Here is a 13,971-nt window from a genome sequence, read left to right as displayed (position 1 = left end):
AAGAGGCTGAGTTACCAAGATGTTAAATGTTAAAATGCAACTTTCTTCTTTTTAGAACCGTCACAAGACATTTGTAGCCCAGAACTGTTAATTTTCTACAGGATCTGATATTCAAGTATGTTTACTTAAATCTGGACTGGTAAAGGACCTGCAACATTAAAAACGATGGTGCACCTTAAAGTATTTATGTCGTACTGGCAATTAGTAATGTTAGTGTTAAAAAGGTGTTGTTGTTTTTTTTTGACAGTGGTATTTTTCAGGTGGATTGGATTTTGTGCCCCCCATTTAGTTTTAACATCATTCGTAAGCCCTAATGGTTGGTTCTTTCTTTCTTTTATTTATTTTATTTTCCTAAACCCTGACCCTCTTGAGGCACATCTGATTTGCTGACTCAGGATCCCTGTTGTCTGGCAAATCTGAGATTTTAAGATAAGATCTGCTTTATTGCTGTGCCAACCACAGACAGAAACTCCTGTTTGACGGGCTCCAAAATTCACATGTACTACTTACAATAACAAATACAGTTGACACAGTTAAAACAACATAGTAAAAACAACCAGATAAAACTTTATTATTATTTTTTTTGCTATTTAGAATAGTTATTGCACTGGTGGTGGTAGATTTCTTGTAGATGATTTTATGGGCCACTGGGACTTTCTAATGTCTGCCTGATGGCAGTAATGTGAAGGAACAAAGTGGGTGGGGGGGGTCCTTAGTATTTTCAGTTGCTTTCTTCTCCACCGGGCAGCTATAAAGTTCAGATAGATGAGTCAGGTGATCCTGTTATGTTGCTGGTTATTTGTATGAATTATGTTTGTTTCTGGGAAAGTTTGCTTTTATTTATGGTAAGAACATCATACCAGGTTGTAATATTGAAGATGAGGATTGATTCGATTACTGCTCTGTAAACCCAAACCTAAAATGTCCTTGATGACTTGGAAGACCCTTAGCTTCCTCAGCACATGGAGGCACTGTTATGTTTTGCAGCAGTCCTGAATAGTCTACTCGTGGACAGATGTAATCTAGTTCCAGAACGGTCTTCATCTTATTTGGGTGCCCTTTTCTGTGGAACAGAGGGACAGCATGAAGGCATTTCTGACTAAGAAATGATTAAACTCTTGGATTTACTTTGATTCAGTTTGCAGGGTTTTGCAATCCATGACTTCTGAGATCCATTCATGAAGCAGTGTTTCATATTGCACTGGCAGATTGTGTATCAGCTTAAGAGTGTTTTTAAGATTCAAAATACCCTTTAAATTAGTATGTTTGTACAGGGTGATGTAAAAACTGCAAACTAAAACTTAAAAAAGCAATTTCAAACATGGAACACTATCGTTACTATGAGATAATTTAAAATTAGGCCTCAGTTGTGTTTTTGTACTCTGTCCATAAACAGTCCATTAAATTGCTAAAGTTTCAAACAACATCTGCTTGTTTTATTACACTTTCTGATGTTGGACTACATTTCATAGCTAAACAATCTGTATTAAAATAAATCAGGAGGCGGAAAACCGATATGTTTTTGATCATATTCGCTTTATTCATTAAAACCCCGCAGAAACCACCAGCACAGAGCTCATCCAGTATCAGGCAGGAGTCAAATACAGAGGGATTGGGCCAATCAAATGAGCCATATTAGCCCCATTGTATCTCATATTAACTGCTGGGGTCTCACTGGTTCTTCAGTTGAACGGGTTTTGTTTTAGTAAAAATTAAATGCATGAAGCTGGTGAATGCTTTAAAAAAAAATTTCATCACATTTGATTTTTTTCTACATTTTTCAGATTTGTAAAACATTTATTAAACATTTTAAGGCTGATGCCTTTTTGTCAAGTGTTTTTAACCCTTTTTTTTTTTTTCTTTAAATATATCACCTACAAATGTCACTTGTGTGGATTTTACACTGCAGTCCTCTTACATTTCCTTTTAATCGTCCCTGTCTATTGCACTTACAAAATCAATTTTAAATTACTATTGTCACATATAAACTAAACTACTTCGAACACATCCACGTTCTGCACTTTTCTTTTTTAAAGTTTGCTGCTGATACTGTAGATTTTGTCAGAAATGGCTGCTTTGCTGCAGCACCTACACACTCCAGTCATTCACTCGGTTCTCTCTCTGCTACACACACACACACACTCACATCAACAACTGCACATCACACACTTTGATACATCTTTGTACACAAACTGCCAGTGGATTAACAGTTGTTCGAATCCAAAGCAGCTCAAGCACAGACAGCCAATGGTTCCGTCTTTCATCAATCACCCTCCTCCGTCCTCTGCCTCTCTACCTTTGCCTCCTCCACTTTTTACCATTATCCACCTTTTTACTCATCTGTTTTCCAGCACTGTAAAACCTCCTGAGACCACTTTGGATCATGCAGGCCCTCTTTTCTGTCTGTCAGCACATATAATTTACTGGAGTCTGCAGCTGCTTGTTTCTTAAAATCTAATTAAAATTCTTTCCTAAAAAGACTGGAGCAGAATGTTTTTGGGAACCATTAATCACCCCATCAATATCAATGCGTCATCTCAATTGTGTAAATCTTTGGACAATTGCATTGTTTTGACCAGCAAAAGTGACAATGAGAAACTTTCTAAATCTATCACATTCTTCTTCTTAAATAAGTTAAATTCGTAAAACAGGCTTCTTAACTTATGAACTATAAAAGGTTAAATATAACCAGTAGCTTATGATGGCTAATGATAGAAACATTTAGGTGGATATTTACTGTGGTTATAGGATTATAAGCAGTTTTCTGACTCTATGTGATAAAAGTATCATTGTAATCAGTCCTGTTTGGCCCCTAATAGTAAATGTCACTTATTATTTATTATCTAAAGCTTGCTGCTGTTTAATCTTACTCTTTATTTATGCTCTTACTGACTGAAAGGAATGCACCGCAGTTGTTCCTGCAGCAGCGGTGTGTAATAAGGGCATTTTAGTTGAACAATTAAAGTAGACCTTTGATGGCTAGATAAGCTACTGTAACGTTTTCACACAGATATGAACAGAATAAAAGAGCAGACATGACCCAGATTAGAGCAGAAATTCTCTTGAAACATCTGCATGTATTTTGATATCTAATTTGATTTAATCCATTGATTCTCTGGTGAAACGGTCAAAAACATTCTCTGGTTTCGGGCTGCGTGTCAGATTAGAATTTGCTCACTTTTTTTGTTTGTTTTTGTTTTTTTACTGATAAGAGAAGAATTTTGAAGATGTCATCTTGCCGAGTATTTTTACACTTGTTTTTTTTCAACAAATGAAGCGATAGTGCCAATAATTGTTATTTCCAGCCCTAATCCAGATGCTCTCCAGAGGTTAAACCATCCTTCCTCTCCTTTAGTCCCTCCCTCGCTGTCCCTCTATGTTGTGATGATCTGTGATGGAGCCAGGCTGCTCTCTCTGCTCCGGTTCTTCACGGCCTGCTGCTGTTCTTCATGGCCCGGGGTGTTGCGGTGCTGCTGCCGGCGTGGCGCGTGGCGGTGTGGGAGGGTCAGGGTACAGCAGGAGACCCCCACTGTTGGCTCGGGCAGGTCCTCTGCCATGGACCAGCTGTCTGTAGCTGGATCGTACTTCTGGACAGCCGCCTTGTAGCGCTTCTCCGCCTCGTTCCAGCCGCCCAGCAGGTACAGCTTGTCAGCCAGTGTGGACAGACCAGCAGTGCTCACTCCAAGCAGGAGAGGCGCAGCCCGGCTCCACATTCCACTCTCAGGAGTGAAGACCTCCACAGAAAGCACATCCACCCGCTCTCCACCGGGCCCCAGCTGGCTTCCTCCCACCACGTACACCTTGCCTCCGAGGGTGGCAGAGCAATGCCAGCCGCGGGGGGTCTCCATGAAGGCCTTTTCGGTCCACGTGTCAGTCTCCACATTGTAGCACGCCACCGAGCGGGAGTAGGCGCAGTTGATGTAGCCGCCGGTCACCAGGATGTCTCCAGTTGGCAGCGTGGCACTGGCGTGGCAACAGCGGGGAACATCCATGGGAGCACGCATCTGCCAGGTGTTGGAGGAGGGCAGGTAGCTCTCCGTGGTGGCCAGCAGACCCTCCACGTTGCGTCCACCGATGGCAAACAGGCGGCCGTTGCTGGCAGCCAGAGAGAAGTGGGTGCGGCGCTGACGCATGCTGGCCAGGTGGAGCCAGGTGTTGAAGCGAGGGTCATATCTGTTGGGGGCAATTGGCACATATTACAATGACACACATAAAATCGAACTGCTGCTGCTAAAAAATGCCAAGTGGGGCCCCTTCTGGCTACTGGGGGCCACAGTCAGCTTCACCACATCTCCTCCAGAGTCTGGCATCAAGACTGGAACCCTTTTTTGGTGCTGTATTGATCAATATGAAATAGCACTAAACCAGGTGATTACCTGTGCTAATCAGCTGGTTTATGCATTAGTACTACTTAGAAAAAAGTTTAGTCATCTGTGATGACTAAACTTGTTGTGGTCACAGATTTTTATCTGTGAGTCATTTTATCTAAAGTGTCCTTTAACTTTCCTTTCTGTTGGATCCAGGAGCTAAAGACAGGCTCATGCTGGAGAAAACCATCAACATGAAAGTCTTCACAAGGTGGCAGCACAAGCGCATTACTGAGTGATTTTTAACCACTCAATAAAGGAAACATTAGTATGTCACATGTTTCATGTATGAGCTGGTCCTCTGGTCTCACCTGCTGAGGGTGCTCACGGCATGTTTGGCCTGGTTACGGGCGTCATTCTGGTCCTCTCCTCCGGCCACGTACAGAAACCCGTCCATCACAGCCACACACTGGTTGAAACTCTTCGCGGGCAGCTGGCTGAGGTGACGCCAGGTGGCCCCTCCTTCACGCGAGTCCCTCCACAGCACCTGGGCACAGGGGTTAAAGGTCAGTGAGTGAATTTTTTACCAACAGTGTGATATGATTTCATTAGTGAAAGAGCTTTGTTTCATGTAAAATAGCTTCAAAATGGCCAAAGAGACACAAACATCACAAAGCGTTGGAAAAGGACCACAAACAGTTGAAAAGTTACAAAAAATAAATAAATACAACCTGCCAAGAAATAACGTGACAGCCACGTTTATGGTCCTTTTGTTTGTCTTTCAGTCTGGGTGTCCTAGGTTGGAACGGAGGCCCATTTTCAGCCACGTTCGCATTAAATTTCCCTGTTGTCTCACTTCAATTAACTAACTACAATGTCCTCAGACAGTCTCTCTACTCTGCCCTGTGACTGTCCAGCTGCCAACATCTAGTGGAGCTCATTTCGTCAAAAGTTCAGCCACTGTAGGTCACTCTCAGCATTAAAGGATCTTCTTAGCCCTGGTTTTGGCCTGACAGGCTGAGTGAAGGAAATTGTACCTGGTTCCAAAAGAATTATCAGCAAAAATTGAAAAGTGCCTTCAAATTCCATTATTGTTTATTCCCAGTGAACAACATTACTATTTCTTTATTAACTCCGACAACCACTTTCCTAAGTGTTGTTTCCCAGATTGTACATCTATATTTTCCCATCTGTATCTGCCGTTGTGTTAGAGACTTATAAAAACTACACCTACACTCTTCCAAGCACCGACCTCGCGGCTGAGCGCTCTCTCAGTGAGCGACGGACGCCCTCCGATGGTGAGCAGGGTCTGCTGACCGGCTCGGACGTGCGTGCGCCGGGACTGCAGGGTGTTCTGCTGGTAGGGCAGCAGGTGGTAGTTCATGGCGTCCACCAGCAGGCGGTGACACTGAGGGTCCAGCATCATCCGGGGCACCGGCTGGATCTGGCTCACCAGCTCGGAGGCCGGGATCGTCTCAAAGCGAACGTGGGACAGGAGCTCTGCCGCGTGAGGCTGACGCGCGGCGTCGAAGTCGAGCCACTTCATGGCCAACTGCAGAGAGGGAGAGACGTTTGCAGAGAAGTTGGGACACTGAACAAATGTGACGAAAAGAGAATGATTTTCAAAAGTCACCCAAAGACAACATGCCAAACATAAACTGAATTATTTTTAAGATATGCTCATTTTGATTTCGAGCCCAGCAACCATCTAAAACATATTTTAGCCATATTATAAAAAGAGTTCCAAGAGAACTAAAAACAAGGCTGGACTTGACAAAATGAAACCGACTTGTATTCGATCAGGATCTGACAGACTCACATTTGGTCCAGTTTATAAATACACCTATCACTTCCTCCCTCCCCCCTGCTGCCTGAATTTTTTTTAGTCAGTAATGGAGTTGCATATTAATAAACGAGCCCCCTTCTTATATACAGTGTGAGTTATATTTGGTGTTTTTCTGCTAACAGCCGATCTTCAGCTTGGCTTCATGGATCAGTTTGGGCCTCTGAACAGCTGGTCTGGGGTCTGCTTTTAGGTCTGAATGGAAATAGATGGATGGGGGTGGGGCCTCCTAGAAGACCTGGCAGTTCTCCTCGGTTTAGACATGAGATGTGAAGATTGTCAAGAAGCTTGTGAGTTGAATTTAGGTTAAAATCTACTTTAGGTAATGGTGGACTAAATGGTAGCTTTGCGCTTAATGACATGAATTTTAAAACTCAGACTGCCTGTCCTATCCCATTAGAACCTGATTAGGGGTTTGTGGTTGTTTTGGTTTCAGAAATTAAAAATTAAATATAAATGCAGAAAATCACCAGCCTAATTCTTTAAGAAGAATATGACTTCTGACCTGGAAAGCCGTGACCTCTGAAGGCAACACAAGTGAGTCGTCCTGCAGGAAGGCAGAGATCTGCTCCAGCGTCAGCTGCGTGAACAGTGGCGTCTCAGCGAATTGCACAAAGTTTTCCAGGACGAAGCGGCGGGCGGCGTCACACAGGGGCAACAGACCGTAGGCGGCGGCGATGTTCCAGATGTAGACGCAGGTCTGGACATTGAGCTCGGCCAGCAGGAAGTCCATGCACATCTTGAGGAGCTGAGGGATCTGCAGGGTGGCAGCAGCAGAGACAGTGCAGCCGATGGTGTAGAGGGACATGTGGACACGGCCTAGATAGGCGAAGGTAATGACATTGGCCAGGCCTACGGGAAGAGGGGAGATGCAGCATTTATACTTGTTAAAGAATATTTTTGTAGTAGCGTTCACCTAGTAAAAGATGTGCAGATACCCAGAGGAGAGAGGGAGGGGAGCTCCAGCCGCTTCATGCCGGGGTCTTTGGCCAGAATCTCCCTGAAGTACTGACTGACTGAGGAGATGACCAGCTTGTGGACATCAAAGGCTTTCGACTTGCAGGCCAACTCCAGGTCAGTCAGGAACCTGAGGAAAAAAGCACCAGGAGGGTGGCAGAAAGTTATCAGCTGTATCTGAAAACAGCAGGAGGCTTATTGCAGCTGGTTCCCCACAGGACACTGGGCCTTATGCACGGTGTGATCAGGAATCAAAGACAAGCAATTCTGAATTCTGAATGACAGAACTTACTTCTCCTGACGCATCTTGCTGAGCTCCTCCAGCAGGGCGTTGCCGTGCAGGGGTCGTGTCAGCTCGCTGCCCAGGCCGAGGCCTCTCTCCCCGGGCTTGAGGATGGGTGGAGGCAGAGGCAGGTTGAGGCTGTTCAGCTGAGCGATGTCCAGCGCCGCCATCTGCTCGATCTTCTTCACCCCGCTCTCCACCACCACCACACCGTCACCACGACTCTCTATCTTCAGTGGGGCCGGGGCTTCGACGACGACCTGAGAGATGGTTTCCCCGGCCGGCTTCTTCTGTCGGGAGGTCTTCTTCTTAGGGGCCATGGTTTCTCCGCTGAAGTTCTTCAGTAAATGAACGGCTAGATGCAATTAACTGGATGTGGCCTCTTTGCTGAGGGAAACTGGTTTACTTCACAAACGATCTGCACTTTTGGCTCGATGTTCTTGCTGCTTTGTCTTCAGTATGACAGTGCGTGAAGATGTGGGATTTCGTTGGTGGGTTCACACTTTAACACAGCACACAGCACCTGAAAGAAAAGGAAATTGTTTGCAAGGTGGAAACACAAATTGTTCACAAAAAGAGTTCACAAAAATAACAATTAAAAAATGGTAATGAACTAGTCTTTGCATCTTAGGTGTTTCTTTTTGTTCTTGTCCTTGCAGAGCAATTTGTAATCTCTGGTTTTGATAAGTGTCCTGTACATAAACATTATATGTATTATTATTGAAATTATGTGCTGGTAGTTGTGATATGTACTGTCAACAGTGTGTCCAGACAAGCCAAAGAGAGTGGGCGAGGAGAAAGAAACATAAGCGAGGAGGAGGTAAGTAGAAAATTAAAAATGGAAAAGAAAACTGTCATTATTTATAGCAACATGTCAATTTCATTTGACAGTTTTTTGATATCTAAATGTGGGCTCCTGCTGCAAAATATCCCAGAGAGACGACAAATGTCCATAAAATGACCACGAGGAGATGCAAAACATCTGAAAATACACCCAAAATGATTCGAAGTGCCCATAAGCCTGGCGAAAAATGGCCACTTCAAAATACTGCAAAACCACCACAATGGAACATTCAAAAGATGCAAAAATGGCCACACAGAGACACAGTGATCATGCAGACACGAAATGAGCAAATACTGCTGTTTTGTTTTTCTTTCATTGTTTCTCTCTGTGTTGTTCAGACTTTAAATCACATTATTATTGTTTCATGGTCACTGAAGGAGGCACTAAGTCCAGACAGATGCCCATTACTCGGTAAATCCCTGACCAACACCACAAAACAGCTTTTCTCTGTGTTCGTGACAAGCTATGTGAATGGCAGGTGTGCGTGTGGCCTGCGAGGCTGTGCAGAAATGAAGCTCAGTTCAGGGTCGGGGCTTGTGCTTTACAACAGTAGTCGGCATTTGCTGCGGCACCTCCCCCACACAGAAACAGGAATCTTATTCATGATCGCAATGTGTCGAGCTCTGCAAACTGCAGCAGAGCAGGAGGTAGAGCAGAGCAGGGCAGAGGACGTCCTGTAATGGAGTGCAATCATGTTTGAAAGCTGGTGGAGAGACGGAGAAAAATAAATAAGAAGGAGAAAAATTACTTTGGATGACTTTGTTACAATCTAGTAACAAAACTCTAGTGTTTCTATTTTCTTCTGTTTACATCCAACTGATCCGAAACTGAGTCCGATTCCTGGCAGCCATTATATGATGTACGGCTTTTAGCCTCTTCCCAGAAGCTGAAAAAGTTATTGTTCTAAACCATTTTGGGGCTTTACCATCATCAGCACCACTTTGGTTCAGACTGATCTGATCTCAGTAGCTACGGGATGTGTTACCATGGTAACTGACTCAGATAACAACCTTCTTTAGTGGTTAAATCCAAAAAACTTTTCTTCTGGAGCCACTATCAGCTGCAAAAACAGCCCTTAATTCATCAGATGATAAACCTAATTCTTACTCAGCGTTACACTGGCAATACAAAAACCTTATTTAAACAGGTATGGCTCTTTTTCCAATCCATGATGTCATCCCTTGCAAACCTTTCCAGCCCCAACAGCTCAAACTCGCCTGAGCTCAAACATCAGAGACCACAAATGTGTACATGACTCTCTCCGTTCCTTTCCACCCCTCCTCATCCGCTCCGTGTCTGCACTCAGCTCTTTTTAAACAGCGTCTATTGGCTGGTTGGTCACTAGGCTCCACACATGGACAGGAGACGGAATCACACAGGACGCAGCTGTTGTGGGTGTCGTATGAAGAGGAGGGGCTCACTGGTACAGACGGGATGTTGCAATCGACTGTAAAACGTCTGAAACAGCAACAGAAACTGTTTAACCTTGGTACATTAGAAACTCTCTATGATACAAGATGCTGCACCACAAAGGTCTGGATCAGTACATTTGTGCCAGCGTTTCTGTTTCCGTTTCACACAGACACTAAAATAAGGGTGAAGGTGATAAAAAAAATCATCATAGAAATCCTAAAGCAACTTGCTTTCGACATGTTTGCTGCTTACCAGCAGCCAATGTAGCTCAATTTTAATTTAGTCCATTTTCTAACAAGTGGAAGAGGAGACACCATTACACAGCGACCAACATAAAGAAAAGACACAAAGCCTCAACTATTCAGTGGTGGAATAAATACTGAGATTAAATTAGGCAAACATTCAATTAAACTTGATACTAAAGTGCTTATTCAGTCAGTTCAGTCAATGAAACCATGTGTGAATTTTATCCACCGCTGGAGATAAGTCAGAGTGTCTGCGGTGTTTCAAACAAACAAATCACTGCAGGGATTTGCTGGCATGAAAATAATTTTAGCTCTGCCATCGGAAATATCCGGGACCAAGGTTAGCCCCGGGAGCAGCTGCTGTCATCTGCCATAGTGTGAAGCAGACCTCACTACCACCCAACCACCACCCCCACCACCACCATCATCGTCATCCTCATCATCATCACTGATAATGTGATGCCGCACTGAGGCTTAGTGGCCAGCCTGAGCCGTTATATAGTGTTATAGTGATATCTTACTGTTTGACGACTGAAAAATATATTCATAGACTTTTACTCAGCTAATTTACACATTTTCTGAACTCTTTCCACAAGTAATTGTTCAGTATGACATACAATTATATTCTAAAAACTACACGTCGCAGTTAAGTTTGAATGTTATATTTATATTTTCTATTACTTTAAGTGTTTGTATCTGTGTCCATATTGTGTTTGGGCTCCTCTGTGTACAGTAGGTGGATTAAAACTGCGTGGCCACAGAAAGGTAGAAGCCCCCCAACCCAGTACAGGACACCCAGACTGAGAGAGACACAAAGAGAAAAGAACAACTACGGACAGCCCTGTTTTTCACCTTCTTTTGGTCACTTTGGTTTTCTTCAGCGTCTTACGTCCCTTTGTAGTTGCTGTGCACACTTTTTTCAATTATTTATGTTCATTTTGAATATTTTGTGGTCATTCTTTGTCACAAGAACCTCAGGGTCCAAAGGAGACCCGCATCTTTTGGGCCTGTTTAGTAATCCATGCAATGTCTATATACAGTGTGCATGAATATTCACCAAAGAGAATAAAGAAAAAGTATGTATTATATTAAAAATATTTTAACAGAGTGGTGGAAAAGGATAACTGCCTAACTTGAAAAAGTTGAGGTGAGGTGTCCATAACTATATAATTATGACTATTTCCTAATGTTTTACAAACTTTAACAAACTTGACTAGTTGCCGCACATGGCTCAGATGTGTCATAGTCAACATACACATTTTTAAGGAATTGAAAAGAAGAATTTCTGCAACACGGTAAAGAATTTAGTTCCCAAAATATTCTGAAAAAGAGAAGGATCTGGAAGCTATTGTGATAGCTTTCAAATCATTTCTTTTGACAAAATAGTATTAACCTACACAGCATCTGTTTGATTAGTGGAAACACTCAGCTGACCCCCAGAGCTCAGCCTGAATATCTATGCACTTATTGGTTTGGTTACTGACAGTTTGCAACCTAATAAAGTTTTGTTTCTAACGGGACTAAAATTACATTTGCGTCACATTACTGAAACTGATTATGTAGAGTTTTGTGACGAGAATAATCTTCTTCCTCAGTTGTTTTTAAACGAACGATGTTGTGTTTGCAGATGGTGGTGTGAGCGGATCGTAATTCAAGCAGGAAAATCAACTCTTTAATGTGAAAGAGAAGAAGATGGGTGGTAATCTAAGCGCAAGGGGCCGTGCTGTGGCTGTGCCATTTTATTTTTAGACTCTAACCTCAGAGTGCCAGATGAGGGTTTTAAACTCTGCAAAGATAAACAAGCTGGTCCGAGGACAGATGTTCAGTGCTCCAAAGCTTTGTCAGAGCCAGGATCTCAGTGTTTTCTGAATAACTAACCTTCCAAATTAATTACACCGCTAGTGGCTTCTAATTGACTCACTTTACTGCTCTTAACTGTAACTGCAAATAATTTTGGCAACCAGGTTACGTTCTCTGTTTACATAATGAGGAAGTGTTGTGACGAACATAAATAGAAAACCCAGACACCATTTTTTCTGCTGTACTATCCAATTTTGCTGTGCAACACCTACTTGTATGCAAGACCCCCCCCCCCCCCCCCCCCCCCCACCCCGCCGACTCTGGCTTTTCAGTTTATGGACAGACACTAAATATATATGAATCGCCTCATCTCATCTTCTTATTAACTCTTGGTTGAAAAAGCAAATCACTGCATTTCCTAATGTTTTTTTCTGTTTCTTTTAAAGTTATTTCCTTTCCTTTTTTTTTAAACTAGATTTTTAGTGGTGGAAACAAACACAACAAAGGTAACATAAAGTTGGTTTATATTTACATGTACTTCAAATTTGAACAAAAATCCAATCAGTTCTGTTCAAACAAAAATTAAGGCAAATGGGAGTAATTCTTTCTGCTGGTCGACTCAGTGCCTGCTGTTTCTGAAGCTGCGCAGGTACACTACAATGTTTTTTTGTTGTTCGGAAACACTGATTTGCTGTAAATGTGAGCACAAAAAAATCATTCACAGCCATGCCCTCCCCCCACCACCGCCTAGAACCACCCCTGCCTCATTTAAAGTATTTCACACACTACTGCAATTATTTTTAGTTAACCAGGGAAAAGATCCTCAAAATTACCAACCTATTTTTAACATCATCCTGGCCAAGGCAGCTACATTACAATTTCTGACGAGACAAAGATAAAACTACAACATTAAACAACAAATGAATATTTCAATCCACCAAAAAGAACTTAATAAAAACCTAAACTAAGGACAAGAAGAAAAGATTTGCTCACATATTAACAGCAGGACTACAATTATTAGACAGTTTTTCTGTTATTTTGTCCACCACCTAAATATGTTTACGCATACACACACCACAATCATCCATCCCCAGCACTTCTGTCACTTTGTGGCTGCAGCTGAATTCCTGTGCTTATCTCATTAGGATATTAATAGAACCACACACATATGTGTTTTACAGCTGCCCAATACAGTACAATTATATCCCAACACCAACTGGCAGCTCGTTCACATTGTTTTCATTAAGTGTATAAATTACAGCTTTTTTTTATGATGCCATTCGACGTGGATCGTATGACGTGTATTTTGTTTTCTGACAATGGCAGATGTAAAGATGTTAATTCAATAAAACTTAGGTGGAAAATTTGGGGCAAGAGAAGATTTTCAGTTGCAAATATGCTTCAGTTTTTTGAGTAACAAAGTTTTCTTGACTTAATAAACTGTAATTTAATCAAATTGATTGTACATTACCTTTCTTTCTTTCCCGATTCCTTTTCCTTCGTTGCTTTCTCAGTTTCTCTCTCGCTTTCTTTTATGATCTTTCCTTTTTATTTGTTGTTCTCTTACAAGTTGCCCTTTGCTTAGGCCCTCCAACCTCTGTCGGTCTGACACAGTGCTGTGTGTGTGTGTGAATGTGTTTGCCAGTATCAGAAATAAATCAGGGTCCCAACCAAAGCTGTGACGTTTGACGTATGATTCCCTCACCAAAATCAGTGTGAGCCTCCCTGAGCTCACATCAAACCCTCTTCTTTCTTTTCCACTGCCCACCTCCAGCAATCCACCTCCATTTCCAAATACAGGCACCCTTCGTCTCCCTCTCCTCCAAAAATATCCCATAGGAGACCAACCCTGGTCTCCCCTGCTACCCACCCCTCTCCCTTACTTCATTATTGCCTTGTTGTGGATCATGTTGCTGATTAATTTTTTGTCTATATAAAATAATCAAAAATAAATAAATAAATAAATAAATCAACCCCAAATGGTCTTCGCGACGTCCAAATCCTCACTTTAAACTCTTAAAGATGATCAAAATACTCCTGCCACTGTTCGAGTTACTCCTGTTTCGAGTTAAATGTTTTGGCAGTTTACTTTTGTAAATTTAATTTTAGTTGTAAGTCTGAAGAAATGAGACACAGTAGGCTACGATGTTTTCACAATACACAGTAAATGATACTCGGGCTACTCAGCGGTTTCACTGACGTCACACTAACAGGTGTTCCTGCGTGCATCGTCATCTGAGATGTGACGTAGTTCCGTCTAAATGACTCTGTAATTATAT

General features: G+C 42.5%; 1 protein-coding gene across 2 annotated transcripts; it reads right to left on the bottom strand.

Annotated features, from left to right (window-relative positions):
• Positions 1 to 544: 544 nt before the first annotated feature.
• Positions 545 to 13,498, bottom strand: klhl43 (kelch-like family member 43). 2 transcript variants are annotated; one of them, XM_067486097.1, is made up of 7 exons: positions 13,164 to 13,498; positions 7,400 to 7,913; positions 7,089 to 7,237; positions 6,656 to 7,002; positions 5,542 to 5,859; positions 4,679 to 4,854; positions 545 to 4,173 (listed from the first exon to the last, which is right to left on the bottom strand). In XM_067486097.1, exons 2-7 carry the CDS (start codon positions 7,708 to 7,710, stop codon positions 3,375 to 3,377), a joined length of 2,100 nt encoding a protein of 699 aa, XP_067342198.1. In that variant the 5' UTR covers positions 7,711 to 7,913; positions 13,164 to 13,498; the 3' UTR covers positions 545 to 3,374. The 2 variants fall into 2 exon arrangements, with proteins under 2 accessions (XP_067342198.1, XP_067342295.1); XM_067486194.1 differs by having other exon boundaries at positions 5,560 to 5,859; positions 13,164 to 13,497.
• Between the last annotated feature and the right edge of the window lie 473 nt (positions 13,499 to 13,971).

This window comes from Channa argus, chromosome 1, assembly GCF_033026475.1.
Source record: "Channa argus isolate prfri chromosome 1, Channa argus male v1.0, whole genome shotgun sequence".
Lineage (NCBI taxonomy): Eukaryota > Metazoa > Chordata > Actinopteri > Anabantiformes > Channidae > Channa > Channa argus.
The sequence above is the reverse complement of the archived record's forward strand: the minus strand, read 5'-3'. Positions and strand labels throughout refer to the sequence as shown.